At 42.3% G+C, this 19,164-nt stretch overlaps 1 protein-coding gene across 1 annotated transcript in view; it reads left to right on the top strand.

Annotated features, from left to right (window-relative positions):
* ITGB5 (integrin subunit beta 5) overlaps window positions 1-19,164 on the top strand; it is a 106,471-nt gene that overhangs the window by 8,811 nt on the left and 78,496 nt on the right. Inside the window, exon 2 of the mRNA XM_084807587.1 lies at window positions 13,651-13,736. Coding sequence (XP_084663713.1) covers window positions 13,651-13,736 — 86 coding nt within the window. The remainder of the gene's footprint in view (window positions 1-13,650; window positions 13,737-19,164) is intronic.

The raw sequence follows: 19,164 nt of genomic DNA, 5'->3' as shown, positions 1-19,164 counted from the left end.
TCCCAGCTGCTTTTCAAAACTGTTCCCTTATCCCCGCCCGTGTGCACCAAAAGGGGAGTGGGGGCTCTAACTCCTTGACAATTTGCTGGAATGGGGCGAAATTTATACGTGGGGTCTCCTCATGGGGAGCCTCCAGATGCTGTACTGGACAACTGAGCAACTTTCCTTTTTCACAGAAAAGTGACCAGAAACCAACCGCTTGCTACCCTTTCATTCCCTTCACTTCCCCCACCCTCCTCTTCACCTTCCCTTCCCAGAGTGCAATCTGTTGCTAGGTAGATCTCAGAAACAGATCTGCCAGCTGGAGCAGAGTGATGGCAGCAGTTTTGACCGCTCTTGCGGTCAAAAGGGACTGTGTTGGCGATCTTTAAACCACTCTTTAAGCCACTCTGGCACCCCAGACGACATGATAAGTCATGATGGTTTAAATAAATCTCACTGCAGACCATGGCTTATCAGGGTGGCTTATTTTGGTGTAGTTTTTTGGCTCTTTTACACTGTTTTGACAGAGGAGGATGTTGCGCTTTAAGTTCCAAGGCTTTACTCCAGTTAAATAGGTTTAACTTGGTTTTTATCTCATTTTACTTATTTTAAACAATGTTATCTACCGCTTACTCTTAGTATCAATTGTCAAAATGTTTATCAGCTCCTTTTCCCCAGACGTTCCTGGTGGACTGCCTTGCCCAGAATATTACTTTAATAGTTTTATCAATTCATCAGTTTTCTACCTTTTTATCTCCGTTCTAGATTAGCTATAACAGGGTTATACCAGCTAAAACAGAGTGAATGACTACAGCAGCTGGTCGACCAAGAGATGGACTACGGCTCGGGAATGTAAAGTTGTGGGTACCTCTTTTATTTTTGCTGTGTTGAAAACTAGCAAATGTTGAAGGTCTGTGGTTATTGTAGTGGAAAATCTGGAATATGGTTCTTACCAGAAATGGATATAGAAACTTGGAAATAGTGCCCTCTCTTGAGTTCATTCTTCAAAATGGACAGTGTAAACAAAGAAAAATTACACAGTTTTACACTCATAGAGAGATTGAGAAAAAAGATCAAGAGGTAGAATAGGAAACCTCCCAGCACCTGAACTCAATTTTAAATTGATCATTGGGCACTAAAGGAGACCTTTAGTTTTTCAGCGTGGATGTATCTTCCATTAACCTTGCGATAAAGCCAGCTCTGGCAGAAAACTTGGACCCACAAGGGTTTACATACCCATCTGAGAACACTCAGTCAAAGGAGTTAAATATGCTGATGTTAGAACAAATTGTAGAACTGACTTGCAAAGAGGAATCAGTTGATTCAGAGGAAAAAGTTAACAAGAAGGAGTCGCCCACACAGAGCTGATAAAAGGAGATGGTTTGCCAAGTGAAGGCTGGTTTTTTTTATGATAACTAGAGACATCGAACTTATTAAAACCTTTTTTATCTGAGTGTAACAAGCTTTTAACAACACTGGTGGAAATTTACATAAAGATAGGCCCAAGACTTGAAGGCGAGGGTTTGGGGAGAGTGACTAGTAAAGTCCTGGCACAAAAAAGTAATCCAAAGTTGGGGAGCAGAAAGGAGTTCAAGAGAATGGTTAAGAAGAATAGGTGAAGCAATGTGAAGAAGTGTAAACATGTTAAAAATTTAAAGGTTCAACAATACAGTAAAATGGATTTTCAGGAATCGTTTATGCTATTAGACACTAGCCCCAAGCAGAAATTGCAAGCGAAAAAAGAGAAGCAGCGTAAGACGAAAACTCTATCAAAAGGAAGCATCTGTGATAATACTAACCCTCAGTCTGAAGAGGTCCTCCCATTATGCTTTCCCCCACAACCTCCAATGCAGGTTGAGGAACTCACCTGGCAAGACCCATGGACCTATGTGTTCTCAGGGCCCAAACCATCCCAGAAGAGGATGGTAGATGATAAAAAATGGTTTTCAGTACTCAACCGCCAAAAGCTGGTGCTGTCTGACCATCCCAAACCTACAGGCTTCCTCACACAAATTGAGCATAAACTACACCTTTTAAAAATTCTGGATGCAATTCCTCCGGGAAAGTTTACCACAGACAACATACTACAAGTGGAATGTTTACATTATGTTTCCATACGCGCTGTGGTTACCTTTAGAGGATGGGATAAAGCCAGCCTAGTGCCTGAGTGTAGAGATTTATTTATTTTATTATTTATTATTAAATGTATTAATCGCCCATCTGGCTGGTCACCCAGCCACTCTGGGTGATGTACAGCATACAATAAAACAGTTTAAAACAATACAATTCTACAATAAAAACATTTTCTAAAATACCCTAACCCACCCCAAATGCCTGCCTGAACAACCACGTTTTTAATGCATGACGGAAGCTCATTAAAGAGGGGGCATGATGGAGTTCCCTAGGGAGGGAGTTCCACAGAGTGGGGGCCACCACAGAAAAGGCCCTCTCCCTCGTCCCCACCAGTCTAGCTGTCCTGGCTGATGGGACAGAGAGAAGGCCATCCGAGGCTGATCTTGTTAAGCGGCCTGTCTGGTGCTGCTGGAGGCGCTCCTTAAGATATCATTAGAATGATATATGAACATCAAGATTCTTTGTGAATTTAGCGCCCCCTCCCCCCCGGCTCTAGTGGCTCATCCTATCTCACGCATAAACAACAGCTTAGTTAGGGTGGATAGTTATCTGGAGAACATAATGGAGCTCAATTCTGTCAGAGAGGCCACCCCTTCTCACAAAGCCTTGGAGTTACAAGATCAGGTGGAGGATGTTTATACTGGTCTGCAAGCCCAAAGACTAACCTTGGATAAAAAGTTTTGCTTAAAGAGGAGAGCATGCTGCTAGACTAGTGCCCTACCTCTAGCAGCACAAAATGAAATTATGACAAGATTTGAATTTCTGAAATACTACTTATTAAGTTCACAGACAGAGGGGAGGGGTTCCACTCATATTGGGAAGGATTACTGGGTGGTAGAGGATTCTGCTTTAATACATAGGGATGTTAGAGAATTCCGCCATGGACTCCAGTGAGGCTGGATTCTTTAGAATCTCGCCCCCCAGAGTCCGTAGCAGAACGGCGCAATCCCCACCCCATGAAACCTCCCCAGGACAGACCCTACTTTGTGTCGGCCGTCCGCTGCCCTTGTCTGCGGGTGTGAATGGCGGCCCCAGTCTGCGGCCGCCATTTCCCTTGCTACATTAGCTGTGATAGGCTACGTAAGTATTTATGTAGCCTATCACGGCAAAGAGCAGGGCGGTTGCTATGCCATTTCCGTCCCTGCTCTTTTCGTGATAGGCTACGTAAATATATACGTAGCCCATCACTGCTAACGCAGGGATGCAAATGGCGTAGCGGCCGCCATTTGCGTCGCTGCTCTCTGCCGTGATAGGCTATGGAAATATATACGTAGCCTATCACAGCCTAACGTAGGGACGCAAATGGTGGCCACCACACCGGCCGCCGTTTGCGGCTGCAGCAGCCCAGCAGCGGATGGCAGTCTGGCTGCGGATGGGCCCGGCTGGCTGCTCTGCAGACTCACCGCGGAGCAGAGCCGGCCGGGCAGGATTCCGGGGGAAGGGACGGATCGCCTCCCCCCCCCCCCCGCAGATACCCCTGAACGGAGCCAGGTAAGGGATTCGTACATCCCTATTAATACAACAAGATGACAACTTGGACAATTTGAAGAATGTAGAGAGAATGATCTGTGAATTCCCTGGAACTAAGATTTGCGGTCCTCAATGGAGGTCATTGCAGAAGTCAATCCAATATTAAATAACATCAAACAGAGTCATACCAGGAAAGATTCACCCTCTATTTTAATTGATGCAGATTTCGGGGTGTCTAAGTCCTTGTCCTGGACGATATGAGATATTTAGGTGAATTGGAATAAGGATTTCTGCAAAGGAAAACCGGACCGGTGGGCGATCTACCCAGTACAACTTGGCCAGTGGTTTCAAACGTCAACATATATTTTAAAAGAAACAAATTCTGATCTTAATAAATCATGGCTGGCACTCAAGGAAGGCCCCTCAAAATAACAACATCTTCAGGAGGCACTGAAAGCAACACAGCGTTGGTGCCTGCCTGACCTCCAAAGGCAGGGAGTTCCACAGGAAGAGGGCCACTACACTGAAGGCTCTTTTCCTGGTGGACTCTTAGAATCATAGAATAGTAGGGTTGGAAGGGGCCTACAAGGCCATCGAGTCTAACCCCTTGCTCAATGCAGGAATCCAAATCAGAGCATCCCTGGCAGATGGCTGTCCAGCCTCATCTTGAATGCCTCCAGGGTGGGAGAGCCCACTGCCTCCCTAGGTAATTGGTTCCATTGTCGTATTGCTCTAACAGTCAGGAAGTTTTTCCTGATGTTCAGCCGGAATCTGGCTTCCTGTAACTTGAGATCATTATTCCGTGTCCTGCACTCCGGCATGATCGAGAAGAGATCCTGGCCTTCCTCTCTGTGACAACCTTTCAAGTACTTGAAGAGCGCTATCATATCTCCCCTCAGTCTTCTCTTCTCAAGGCTAAACATGCCCAGTTCTTTCAGTCTTTCTTCATAGGGCTTTGTTTCCAGTCCCCTGATCATCTTTGTTTCCTTCCTCTGAACCCTGTCCAGTTTGTCTGCATCCTTCTTAAAATGTGGTGCCCATAACTGGACACAGTACTCCAGATGAGGCCTAACCAGTGCTGAGTAGAGGGGAACTAGTACTTCCCGGGATTTGGAAGCTATGCTTCAATTAATGCAGCCTAAAATAGCATTGGCCTTTTTTGCAGCCACATCACATTGTTGGCTCATATTCAGCTTGTGATGTACAACGGTTCCAAGATTCTTCTCGCTTGTAGTGTTGTTGAGCCACATATCCCCCATCTTGTAACTGTGCATTTGGTTTCTTTTTCCTAGGTGCAGAACTTGGCATTTATGCCTATTAAATTTCATTCTGTTGTTTTCTGCCCAGCGCTCCAGTCCGTCAAGATCACTTTGGATTTTGTTTCTGTCTTCCAAAGTATTAGCTATCCTGCCCAATTTTGTGTCATCTGCAAATTTTATCAGCATCCCCTGCACCTCCTCCTCCAAGTCATTAATAAAAATGTTGAAGAGCACTGGGCCCAGGACTGAGCCCTGCGGTACCCCACTCGTTACCTCTCCCCAGTTTGAGAAGGTCCCATTGATAAGCACTCTTTGAGTCCGATTCTGTAGCCAGCTGTGGATCCACTGGATCGTTGTTTCATCTAGCCCACTTTGAGCTAGTTTGCTCATCAGGATATCATGGGGCTCTTTGTCGAAAGCTTTGCTGGAGTTGAGGTATATTACGTCCACAGCATTCCCGCAGTCCACAAGGAAGGTTACTTGATCAAAAAATGAGATCAGATTCGTCTGGCAGGATTTGTTCTTGACAAATCCATGTTGGCTTTGAGTAATCACTGCATTGTTTTCGAGGTGCTTACGGATTGATTGCTTTATGATCTGCTCCAGAATTTCCCCAGGGATTGATGTCAGACTGACTGGTCTGTAGTTCCCAGGTTCCTCCTTTTTACCCTTTTTCAAGATAGGGACCACATTAGCCCTCCTCCAGTCATCTGGCACTTCACCCGTCCTCCATGATTTCTCAAAGAGAATAGACAGCGGTTCTGAGAGTTCTTTTGCCAGTTCCTTTATTACTCTAGGGTGCAGTTCATCTGGCCCTGGAGATTGAACTCATTCAAAGTAATTAGTTGTTCCTTGACCATATGCCTATCGATCTCAAGCTGCAATCCTGCCCCTTCAGCCTATAGTCCGCCTTTTCCAGGGGGGTCATAGACCCTCTTTTGGGAGAAGACCGAACCAAAGTAGGAATTGAGCACCTCTGCCTTTTCTTTGTCATCTGTTATCACTTTGCCATCCTTATTTAATAGTCGAACCACCATTTCTTTCCTCTGTCTTTTACTATGCACATAGCTGAAGAAAGCCTTTTTGTTGGTTTTAGCATCCCTCGCTAACCTCAGCTCATTCTCAGCTTTAGCCTTCCTGACACCATCTCTGCAATTCTGTGCTACCTGCCTGTAGTCTTCCTTTGTTGCTTGGCCTTCTTTCCACTTCCTATATGTGTCCTTCTTTGTTTTCAGGTCATCTCTAAGCTTTTTGTGAAGTCACATTGGCTTCTTCTGTTGTCTTCCACTTTTTCTTCTTGTTGGAATTGTTTGTAATTGTGCCTTGAGAATTTCCTTTTTTAAAAGCCCCCACCCATCTTGCACTCCTTTTCTTGCTAGAGTCGCTTGCCATGGGACCTTACTTATCATTGTTCTGAGTTTATTAAAATCAGCTTTCCTAAAATCCAGGGTATGCATCTGACAACACTCAGCTTTTGCTTCCCTTAGAACCAAGAACTCAAGTATAACATGGACGCTTTCCCCCAGAGCTCCTGTAACTGCTACTTTATCCACTAAGTCATCTCTGTTGGTTAGGATCACGTCAAGGATAGCCGATCCTCTAGTTCCTTCCTCTACTTTCTGTAGGAGGAAGTTATCCGCCCAACAAGTCAGGAATTTCCTGGAGGGGCCATGTTTTGCAGAATTTGTCTCCCAACAAATATTGGGGAAATTGAAGTCCCCCATTACTACTACATGCTTGAAACATTGGCAATTTGCTTTTCAAAAGTTTCATCCTCATCTTCTTGATTGGTCGCCAGTAGTAGACTCTGACCACCATGTTCCTTTTATTCTTTGCTGCATTTATTTTGACCCAGATGCTCTCGATGGGGCTACCAAGCTCCTCCTCCTGTATTTCTGTGCAGAGATATGTATTTTTCACATACAGTGCAACCCCACCTCCCTTTCTGTTCCTCCTGTTCTTTTTGAACAAGTTATATCCTTCAATTGCTGTATTCCAGTCATGAGAGTCATCCCACCAAGTCTCAGTTATACCTATCAAGTCATAATTTCCCTCTTGTATTAAGAGTTCAAGTTCGTTCTGTTTGTTTCCCATACTCTGGGCATTAGTGTACAGACATGGAAGACCATGTGCTTCATAGTCTGGCTTTCTTCCTACATGTGTCTGAAGACTATTATTGGGTGCATGAGCTGTTCTCTCCATTGTGGTGCATGAGCCTTTGTCCATTGTTACCCCCAACTTTACATCTACCTTCCCCGTAGGGTTCAGTTCGAAGCCCTCCTGATGAAGTTCTTCATGCTGTGGCCAAACACATTCTTCCCAGCGTTTTTGAGGTGCAACCCATCCCTTGCCAACAGCCCATCTTCCAGGAAGTATAACCCGTGGTCCCAGAATCCAAATATCTCACGCCGGCACCACCTTCGTAGCCAGTCATTCACCCAGAGTATTTTTCTTTCCCTTTCTATCCCTCTTCTAACAACTGGAAGGATGGATGAGAAAACTATCTGGGCCCCAAAGGTCTTGAGTTTCCTTCCCAAAGCTTCAAGTCTGACGTGATTCCACATGGACCCATGGCTCCAGCCGGGCCATGGGTCCATGTGGAACCACCAGGGACATGCCCTCTGATGACCTCAGTGACCAGGCAGGTTAGTAAAGAAGAAGGCACTCTCTCAGATATCGTACCTTAAACCTGGCCCAGTAGCGAATAGGCAGCCAGTGCAGTTCCCTCGGCAAAAGTGTTGCATGCTGAAAAGGGGCAGCTCCTGAGGAGGATGGTTGCTAGGGGATGGCCAAAAACATCAGTTAGTATGGAGTATCATATCCATGTGATCTCTTGGGAATCCCACTTTAATAGCATTTATGCAACAGGTCAAAATGGCCATCAGATAGAACAGGCTAATATCTATAACTCCCCTTAGTGGCTTCCTATTGAGAATTTAATTTCCAAATTTAAAGTGGGTAAGGCACCTGGGAATTATTATTCCAATTTATAAAAAAGGGAAAACATCTGATCCTGCGAATTACAGACCTATTAGCTTACTGAATATTATTACTAAGGTGTATGCTAGTCATTTACTTGAGAAATTGCAGAATTGGATGGAGCGGAAAAATATTTTTGGAAGATGAGCAGACCAGATTTAGAGGAGAGTGCTCCACAGTGGACCATGGGTTTGTTCTGCAACATCTGGTTGAAAAGTACTTAGCTACATCTGGGGAAGCCTTTTTTGTTGCCTTTATTTTAAATCAGCTTTTGATCTGATATCAAGAGATAGATTGTTGGGAACCTTTGAAGCGACTAATATTGACGGTCATTTATTGACTCTCATCCACAGTCTCTATGAAAATAGTCGACTGTGGGTAAGACGTAACACTGCAGGCCATCTATCTAGGCCTATCCCCGCTTTTAATGGAGTGAAACAGGGGTATATTTTAGCTCCCACTCTGTTTAACTTTTACATTAATTCCTTGGTCAAAAGTCTAGCAGAGGTATGTTCTCACCACTGCAGTTTGTCTAACAGGCCTTTGTCAATTCTGCTTCATGCAGATGATGCAGTCCTTTTATCACTGACAAGTGTTGGACTGAGGCGTTTGATGAGGGCCCTGGATAGCTACAGTAAAAAGGAATTATTGGTAATCAATTATGATAAATTTGAGGTTGTGGGTTTTTCCAGGTTATTGGAAAAATTTGTCAAAAGTGACAAATGCATCGGTGCTTTAACCAGAGGTTAAAGCACCGATGGCAAATACATGATCATTCAATTCAGCAGGTTATTACCTATAGGAATTTAGGAATAATGTTTCACTCATCAGGAACGTGGAAGACCCAGTCCAAAAATAATATTGCAAACGTGCAGACGAGTGTAAAGGCACTCCTCTCCTTCTTCTATAATAAAGAAGGGCAGCATGTTCCTTCAGCTATCGAGGTTTTTGTTGTTAAGGTACAAGCCTAGATGTTATACAGCTCAGAAGTATGTGTATATGAAAATTTTGCCCCATTGGAGGCTGTGCAAACCAAATTCTTGAGAGCAATATTTGGTATTCCAAGCTGTGTGCCCAATGCAATTATTCGATTAGAGGCAGGGCAGATTTTGGGAGAGGCCTGTGTGCGGCTATGCAAGATTAATTTCTGGTTAAAAATGATGTTCTTGCCTGTGGAACTGGCTCCACTCGAGTTAACTGATTCCTTCCAGTCAAAGTGGAAAAAATAATTTAATATGAAACTGTTAGCCTTAGGTTTCTCTCTGACTGTTATCTTAACCTTAGGTTATTCCAGAGCAAAAATGGGCATTTCTCAGCGAATTCGGGATATTGAACTTCAAAATCATTTAAGTCCGGCAGCTCTATACCCTGGTTTTAGGGATAACAGAGGGGAATTTGCACCCACTAAGTATTTGGTGAATTTGATCATTCCTAAATTCAGAAAAGCATTTGTGTTAGCTAAGTTTAATGTTTCACCATCTGCACTTTTGGAAGGTAGATTCAAAAAGATCCCTTATAGAGAACGGGTATGCCTCTGTGAAGTGGGAGAAGCAGAGACAGTGGGTGGGACATGTCCTACTTTACTGACACTTTTATCAAGATCTCCAATCTTTTCTTATAACCCCGATTATACAAAAAATTCCCAGGATAACTGTTTTATTTTATTTAGAGTATCTCTTATCTGATTGGAATTCTCAGGTCATGGTTAAAGTGGCTAGGTTTTGCATAGCGACCATCATCTGTCAGAGAGAGGTGACAAATCAACATTGCTGAATGTTTTATAGTTGAGTTTTTCTTAATCTCTTTGATTGGAGTTTTTATAGTCCCATTTTTAATCTTTGATTTTTAATTGTATTTTATTTTAATTGCTCTGATATGCTAGTTATTTACTGTAATAAACTATACTACTACTACTACTACTGTTTTGGCTTAATAAGCCACCGTGGTTGGGGAAAACCACTCGCAGATGACATGATAAACCATGGTGGTTTATAAACAACTGTGAATATCTTAGAAACCACCATGGCTTAAAGTGTCAAGTGAACCCAGCCTGCATTTATCTGTGACTGATTAAATGCAGAACTTTGGAAAGCCAAACCATGGGCCTGTGTGTCCTTCTTGAGCATTGCGTTCCATGGGGCATTTGATGCAAAGCTGCTGTCCCTAGTGCAAGGTAACACTTCGACCTTCTCTTTTTAAAAAAAATTCTCTATTCTCACAATGGAATGATTCATGCAGCCAACATCCAAATTTTACATATTGGCATATGCTACAAGAACTTTGAAACTTGATCTAATAGGGAGGGTGCTATCAAGGGAAACTTGAAATCTTCCATCAGAAAATCAGAGTTTGTTCGATTTCCATTCTCCATGTAGTCTGCCATATAATTTGGTCCTTTCTCTTTGCACTTACAGCTGGCTGCAATGTGAAGCCATGGAGGAAAGTGGCCAGTACTTTTGCTGACCTTTAAGGGTGACTGAATTGACTGTATTTGTTCATATTGTTATTGAGTTGACACCTCTGGATGGGTTTAGAATCCAGTCATGGGTTACTTTCTCTGTAGACTACAATTCTAGTGTCATCAGATGGATTAATTTAATTAGATATTGACTGTGTTGATATTAGTGCACCCAAAAAATAGAAACATCCATAATAGTGATTGCTTTTGTTTCATCTATAAATACCCTGCTCTCTTCTTCCTTTTCTTTCATATATGCAGTTGTTAGATTGTGAGTCTGTACTCAAGTGATTTGTTTCACTTTGTACCCTGCTTAAGTGCTCAAAGAATAATGTAAGAATGTGAGCATAGGGTGGTGATTTGTAGAGAGACGTAATCCTGCACCTTGATCCATAACCTAATTATGAAAGGACTATGATGGCAGCATGGTTATCAACCATGCTGCCATCATAGTACTTTGATAATTAGGTTATGGATCAAGGTGCAGGATTACATCTCTCTAGAATTCACCACCCTATGCTCACATTCTTACATTATTCTTTGAGCACTTAAGCAGGGTACAAAGCATGAGATTTTAGCCACTTTGGTGGATATAAATCATCTTGAATTTTAACTGCATTTGCTTAACTGGCTACATATTAAGCTGTTGTTTGATATGCTATTTGATATTAGAGCTTTGCTATTGGGCAGTATGGAAATGTAATAAAGAAATAAATAAAATAATTTAGGATTCTGTAGTTCAGGAAGGAGACGAACAAATGAAGATATGTAACAAAGATATATAAGGCAGTGAACAGTGTGGTGAAAATCCATAGACCAGTGGTCTAAATCTTAGTAGCTAAATAGGTTAAATTAAGTGGAAGTTTTTCTTCAAACAATGTATGGTTAATTTCTTCCCACTGTCATAGGACGTAATCCTGTTCCCTCTATGTTTGGAGAACTGGGTACAGAAGGGATATAAGCATAATTATTTCCTTCCCTGCCAGAACACGTGTGTGCTGGGAGTGCCACAGCTGTGACAAGTGTGTTGCAATGCATCGGGCTCTTCAAGACCTGTCACAGCAAGCTTGGCACAGGGATGGCATTCCAAGCTTGGAGGCAGGATGCCATTGGTGAAGGACATTATGATGTTGTCTCAGAGGAACTACACATGGAGAAAACAGGATCATACCCTTGGCCAATAATATAATAGTGTTCTGCCCAAAAACATATGGACTGATTAATGGAAGACTATCTGAAGTCTTGTACCAGCTGTTGCCTTGGTTTCTATAGATAAAATAATTTCAGAATTCTTTACTCCTTTTGAGGTGGTTGGTTGGTTGATTGATGGGAGGTAAGAGCATAGCCTTGTGTCTGTATATGGCCTGTCTGATTACGAGGGCTTTATTATTGTACGGAAGTAACAAAGGCACAGTGATCGTACATAGCCTGGTGTACTTTTTTGGCATCTGCTTTGGGCATTGCCCAGGATAAATAAATTGACCTGCTTGACATGGATATCCTGTGGAAATTATTATTTTAATACATTTTCAAGAATAAATAGATCAGAGGATGAAATGAGACAGTAATATTAATAGCATGTGTGTTAGAACATGGCATAAAAAAGGAGGTTCTTTTGTAATTAAAACGTCAGTTTCAGATGAGCACAGTTTTCATTTCAACAAGGATTCAGATTCTAAACAATTTATTTTTAAAATGGGCAGTGTTTATAACTTCCTGTTTTCACTGTTTAGAAGTAAGTAAATGTTATACTGACTGGCAAAATGAGTCGTCTAATATTCTAGAGGATAATCTGGATATATTTTATGGAAATAGTTGAACATCTTCCAGAATTCCTACATACAAGCTTTAGAGAAAGGCAGAATCTATCACAGGCTGCAGTCTTGCACATAAGAAGATTGCTTAAATTCCATTGACTGTGCTTAGCCACTTCCAATATGCTAACTAACTGGTGTTTCTACCGCACTGCAAGTAGGTGGGGGGGGGGAGGGGAGATCCCAGGCATCTGGTTCCTATATGTCTAGAAAGTTTATACTGGTAAATTTCAAATATTTAGCCCGAAGCAACCTTGTCAATGAAAAATGTTGTTATTGGTGCTTAGTATGTTTTTTTCTTCCCCTAAATTTTGTCCTGCTTTCAGTGTAGGGTACCACCATTATTTCTGTCAGGTCTCCCAAGGGCACAGTCTTATGCATGTTTAGACAGGAAAAAAGCAGGGTTAGGTGGGGAATGCTGGGAGGAGTTCTGGGACTTTTTTCTGTCCAAGCATGCATAAGATTGCAGCATCTGTCTCTTAAAATCTTCATCACTGGCAGAAGTACCGCTGGTGACCCGTTTTCTCATCACTGCCTCTCCATGTCAGGAACAGGTATGGCTGTTGAGTCACTGCCTCTCGCAGTGCTGTTTAAACGCAAAGGCGTCCCGCTTGAAAAATGGTGGGAGCTAGCAGTAGTTTGCAGATGGGAAACTGTGTTGTGTTTGTCCCAAGACTCTTGTCCAAGCGCATGGGAAGCGGATATGATTATGGCAGCCTTGCAGGTGCATTGGGCCGAAATGTTAACACTGCAGAAGGATTTAGTCGTCTGCAAGACGCTTCAGCTCATTGGAAGCCTCATGGGATATGGGCTGTCTCAAGGTGTCGGTGTGCAAAGGATTCTGTGGCCAGGTTGCTTTCAAACTGACACCCAACTGTAGCTAGCTGTTGCAAGTGTTGTCTGAGTGCCTGTGGAAACCTGGGTTCTGGGTGCTAAAAGGTGTTAGTGTGGAAGCCGCTCTACTTTAGAAATGTCTAATCCAGGAGTTTTTTGTAACATCCTCGGCAAGGTGCCTGTGTGGCTCCCCCACCCTCCATATGCTGTTTTCCAAAGTGACAAATGCAAACTCTTCTTAGAGTACGTCTGTTGAACCTCAGGATTGTGGGCCGAATCCAGCCTGCCAGGGGTCCCAATCCGGCCCTTCTGGGCTTCCCAGGTAGTCATGTCCCCTTTCCCGGCCCGCTGCTCATTTGCTGGTTTTCCAGCTTTTACACATTTTCCCCCATTCTAAGAAGTTGAAGTGCCGCTCCTGGGGCCTAGTCACTGGCAGGAAGAGCTTTAAGCCACAATAGGCTGATGTTTTGGTCCTACCCCATTTACCTTCCGCCCCTCCACCCCTGGAATGTGGCCCCCAAGAGCTTCTTCTAAATTGAATTCAGCCCTTGGGCTGGAAGAGGTTCAACACTCTTGTTTTAGAGCAAATGCATCTCCCCAGGAGTGGAGAAGGGCAGTGGTATGGTTTGGGTTCTTTTTTTTTTCTTGTGATGCAAATGGCTTCAAGCACCCAGCTACTTCTTGGGCTTTTGGGTCAGCTTCTCTCTGTTGCTTTTTAAAGGTCTCAATATTTGCACCAGTGGCAGTGCTGCCTCCTGTGAAGAATGCTTGCTTGTTCATCCCAAGTGTGCTTGGTGCTTTAAAGAGGTAAGTTCTCTCTTTCTCTTTGGTCCTTATTTAAAATTATATTTTTATACATTTACAATCCCAGGTCTGTCTAACCTCTGATCTTTCTGCTCCGGGTACAGTTCTCACGAAATTATTTTGCAAAGGCTTTCTCTGTTTCTGTGTTAAGCCAGAAAAAAGCTGCAGGCAAGGTGGAACGCCATGCCTCCGTCAGAAATCTTTCTCCTCTGTTTTAAAATTTTGTTTTGGCTCCAGCCTAAAGAAGAGCTTGGTGTAACTCAGAAGCTCACTGTGCATTGTGAACTGTGTTGTTCAATAAATAGTATTTTTATTTCTCCTCGGTAGCAACACTTAATTGGTCATCTGAGGTAATAGTGCTAGAACGGCCTTCCCCAACCTGGAGTCCTCCAGACATTTTTAATTACAACACCTAGCATTTCTGACTATTGGCCATGCTGGCTGGGGCTGATGGGAGTTGAAGTCCAAAACATCTGGAGGGCACCAGGTTGGGGATGGCCATGTTAAAATGTTGTTGTTTTACTATCTTTGTGATTTTAGATTTGCAATAAACGTTTAACAAAAAAGAATGGCATCAAGAGTATGCAGTATAAGAAAACAGCAACCATCCAAAAAATGTATTCTGTTTCAGATAATATAAACTGCAATACAACTTATAGTTTAAGTGCACATGGATTTATTTATATACCTATACCTCCTAAGGCTCAAGGTGGCTTATAATTAGAAGTTTTATAATTTTTGAATATTTATTTATAAAAAATTAAAAATTAGAGCGTTCCTGTAATAGCTCCATATAAACAGTCTGCTTTTGTAGCAATCTTTTTGTAGTACCAGAGTTGTTGAACTCAGTGGGACTTTAATTAAGTGTGGTCCTGTAACCTATGTAATCTGAAATGGAATCTAGATTAGTACCTTTTAAAGTCACCTTGGCATTATTGAATCTTCCTGCACTTAAATTTGCACTGGGTTATGGATATAATTCACTGTATAAGGAATCTGGCTTGGGTCATGTCATGCTGTGTTTGTTAATGTCTTCTCAGCAGTTGTTTTGCAAAGCTGTCCCTCAAATTTTGGGCTGTGAATGCATTCCTCAATCCTCCTTATTGTCCCAACTATGTTTTTTTTTAAAGCCACATTTAAATTGCCCTTCTCTATGCTTTCACTATTTTGGCCCATCTGTATTCTTTCACAGTGCAATTCTATACATGTTTACTCAAAAGTAAGCCCCATTCAGTTCAATAGGATTTACTCTCAGGTATGTGTGCATAAGATTGCAGCCTTAGTTAGGTTTTGTGGCTTCGGGAAGACCACCAGCTTTTGGGAAGACACTTCTGGCTGATCTTTGAGATTGTGCTGGGATATCGGAGTATTTAAGAAGCGTTATCTTGTGTACATAGGGACTGAGTTTCTTTATAGAATGAATATAAAGCATGAATAGCACTTAACTGGTCATCTGAGGTAATACTGCCAGAATATGGTTGCTTATAGGGACAGAACAATTACTCTGTTATTCTTGTGCAACCAACAAGGAAGAAAATTAGTTTATTTCATATGTATACAACTCCTTATAGAAAGAGAGTACATATGAATAGGGGTAGGGTACCCATCCCCGCTTCCGCCATACTCTGCCTCTGAGACATCTTGTATGCAGCTGTAAGAACTGTGCTTCTGCCAAGTATATCAGTGGTGATGACATCAGAAAGAAAAAATATTGCTTGTGAAGCTGTGGGTATACAGTAGTGTTGGGCTGGATTTGTTATGTATTCCTGGCACAGGAGGGCTATTTTTTGAATAACTCTGCCAACACAAATGTTTATCTGGGGGTTGTTGTGACCGCTAGTTATAGATCAGCCTTCAGCAGTAGTTGACAGTGCTGCATTATCTAATTAATTATTTGGTTCTGAAATTTTTCAACATTGACTGGAGGGCAAAGAGGTGAAAAGGCATTTGTGGGAGATAATTTTTGTAGCCTACAGTAGCTCTTAATTTATATATTCTCTCTGAATTATGCCATTGCCAGCAACAAGAAGTTTTTTAAGTTGTAGTGAAAAAGTTAACGTATCTATTCAGCTATACACAGTTGTAGCAGACCTTTAAAACATTCTTGTCTCTTCACCGCTTTGCACAAAAGTCCCAGTTCTGGTGGAAAAAATTACAGATATTGCAACTTGGAAAAAATTATGCACTTAAATTTGAAAAAATGTGTGTAGCTCAGGAAAATGTGTGGGTTTCTGTGGAACAACGTTTGGCTTTTGATTGGAGAAAATACACAGCTTGGATCCAAGTTCATAAGATACCCCTGTCTCCCCCCCGAATTACTGCATTCAAGTGTTACATTGTAACCATCAGGCACAATTCCATGTTCAGATTCATTTTCCCTGCCCCGTGTAGGGTGGAAAACGTGTCTGTCTAATGGAATTTCAGCCAATTCTCTTTGTGCCGTTCTTCCTTCAGTGTCCTGAATTGCATGTTTGGATGTGACAGAACCACAATACAAACACAAATTCATCTCCCTCCCCTGCTCGCAATGCTGGTGCCAAGTTTAACTTTGCCTCTGTTTTGAGGACTTCCCAAAGCTAGTTTTTTGAGACCTGTGTGTCTGTACAGATCATTGTCCCCTTTTATCTGCTTTTCAGGAGGAACATTTTTTGTTTTTGGAGAAGAAAAGAGGCCTTGGACATTTCTATCTAAGAACACATTAGGCTAACTTTGACCTTGAATTTGGGTCAAGGCACAATATGGCCCAGATGTTGCTGGTCCACTAACCCCCCAACTTCCTTATTGATTTGCCGCTATGGCCTAATTGGCGATTGCAGTTGCAGTTTTGTTCAATTTGGTGCAGGTTTAAACAACACTGAAATAACCCACACTTAACAGACAACGAAGATGGACTTTCTTAAATCGGTTCAAATGGTGGGTAATTGGCTCATGAAGCACATGACAGGCTATACCAATCTAATGATTTCATGCAGTTAAGGAACTAGAATGGTATCTTGATAGAAGCATACTTTATCTGACAGCCTTTGAGAGAATTTTTCTGGAGGCATTTTCTTTCCGGGATGAAAGTTTCCATTACATTTCGGGGGGGGGGGGGGAATAGTTGAGGTATATAGAAATAACATGCCTTTGGTATGTGTATGCCTTGAGGCTGAGGTGTGAAAGAGGCAAGATATTGCAGGAAAAATGTTTAGAATTAAAAGAGAGTTACCACGACAGAATTATTGTTATAGGATGGTGGGTTACGAAGAGAGAGAGAGAGTGGCATAATAATCAGAAAAAGCCAGAGCATGGATTACAGCAGTGTTAATTCCTCAGGGAATTTTTTGGCAACAGTGTACATTTTCTTTCACCCTGATTTGTGTGAGGCAATAAACCTGCAGCTCATATTATGGATTAGCTTCAATGTGCTTTTTACCCAGGGTTTTCCTGTGATTTGTATAGCTCTACCCTGTTCTATTTCTCTAGTTCCCCAAAAAGCAAAGCAAAAGCACAAAACAAAAACCTCCGTTGTGTATATACTTAATAGGTTTGTGGTTTTGTGCTTTATTAGTGAGTATTCATGTAGAGTTTCTGAAAAGTGAACAGCTGTTAATGGGGCTCAGCCATGATTTAAACATCAACAGTGAAGGTACATACATCTGTAGTTTGCTAAGCAAACTTATTAGTTCCCTGTGCCATTGAGCCTGCAGAATCTGCCAATTACAGGTGAGAATACTTCAGTGAACTTAGAGGCCCAGTGGCAGCCAGTCTTTTGAGCAAGTATGTTGCCAGTCAGATCCAAAGTTTTTTATAGTGGCACTCTGTGCAGTTCCCTTTGCCTTCAGTCTACTGAGCCGGATGGAGAACAGGCAGACAGGACTGCGAGATTCACCCTGTGCCCTACATGGGCCATGCTGGTCCAGGTGTGCCACTTCTGGGATCTGTGCTGAAATTTGGCTGCCCATATGTTCTTAGGGGGGAGAAGGTAGCCAGTGCTCATGCATTGGTCCTGATAAAGGAGCAACATGAGCGTGTTTTTCTTTTTAAAGCTGCATGCTGTTGGAGTCCTGAAAGCCTTCCCTGCCTATCTAATCTAGGCACTGTCATAGGGTGTTATCATTTGCTTACTAGTTTCTCCACTCTATTTTGTTCAATATGTTCTTCAGTGGTAATAAAAGATTGGTGCATGATGGATTTCTGGTCTATGCAGTAATGTGAGCCTGGCCTATGCAGCAATGTTGTACCTGCCCGAATACCCAGTGCTCTAGCTGAATATAGCAATCCATCACTGTCTGGAGCAGATTTGGAAGGTGCATGCAGGGATGGGGGGAGAGGAGAAGAGCAAGGGGAAGTCCTACTGGACTGCAGCTGGGAGGAAGTGGATGGTGTTTTGCAACCACGTAAGTGTCTTATGCCTTTACCAGAGGAACTGATGATCATGTGCAAAACATGCCACACAAAAATATGCAAATGCAAGAGGTTCTCATTATTTGCTGCACTTTATACAGCTGTCACAGTACATCTTAAATAACAAACCCAAGTTCAAAAATCTACTTCTATTTATCAGTAAAAAAATATATGTTGTTTGAATGTGTTTTCTGATTCAATGTTGTTAAATATTTATTTACTTCATTTTTATTGCACCCTTCCTCCAAGGATCTCAGGGTGGTGTACATATTCCCTCCTCTTCTTATCCTCCTAACAACCCTGTTGAGGTAGGTTAGTCTAAGCAATGATGGCTGGCCAATGGGCCCCCGGGGAGCTTCAGAGCTGAGCAGATATTTGAACCTAGGTCTTTCTGCTCCTAACCTGACATTCTATCCACTAGACCACACAGGTGATAACAGTGACTAGTAATAGTTGTTCTACCCATCTTGACTTAAAAAGCCCCCTGTATTTTGCCACCAAAATGAGCTTTCTACATGCATTTGTATATGAGTTATATCACCATTCGCATGTCAGCCATCTTGAAAAATGGCAGCTACAGAATTCATGCACCAGAATGCAAACGCATGCAGACTTCAAGATTCTCTGCGTATCTTTTTTTTTTTTTTTTATGGGTGGTGGTGGTGCGTGTGGAGGTGGTCTGTGGCAGATCAAGGACTATATCTGTTGCTAGCAATGTATGGACATGACTTGATGTTTCACATTCTCTTGGCCTTTCCCCCACCTACTCCTTCTAAAAATGTCTGCCAAAAATTGTGAAATTGCATATTTGTGGGTTGTGACTGTGCTTGCTTGGAAATATACTTCTGCTTTTGTGACAGAGGATAATTCAGTGTTTTATACACATAATGTATGATTGAGGGAACACTTTTTAAAAATGCAGACTTCCTTTTTTGAACCAGGGGGAGTGGATGGTGGTGGTAGTGGTGGGGAGAAATAGCAAGGACACAACAGGGACACCAGAGACTCTGCCCATTTGCACTATTTTTGTTCATACACCTTGTGT

Source organism: Heloderma suspectum, chromosome 1 (assembly GCF_057233095.1).
Source record: "Heloderma suspectum isolate Gila_16-S chromosome 1, 16-S_ref, whole genome shotgun sequence".
In the NCBI taxonomy this organism is placed as follows: Eukaryota; Metazoa; Chordata; class Lepidosauria; order Squamata; family Helodermatidae; genus Heloderma; species Heloderma suspectum.
This window is presented reverse-complemented; position numbering and strand designations above follow the sequence as displayed.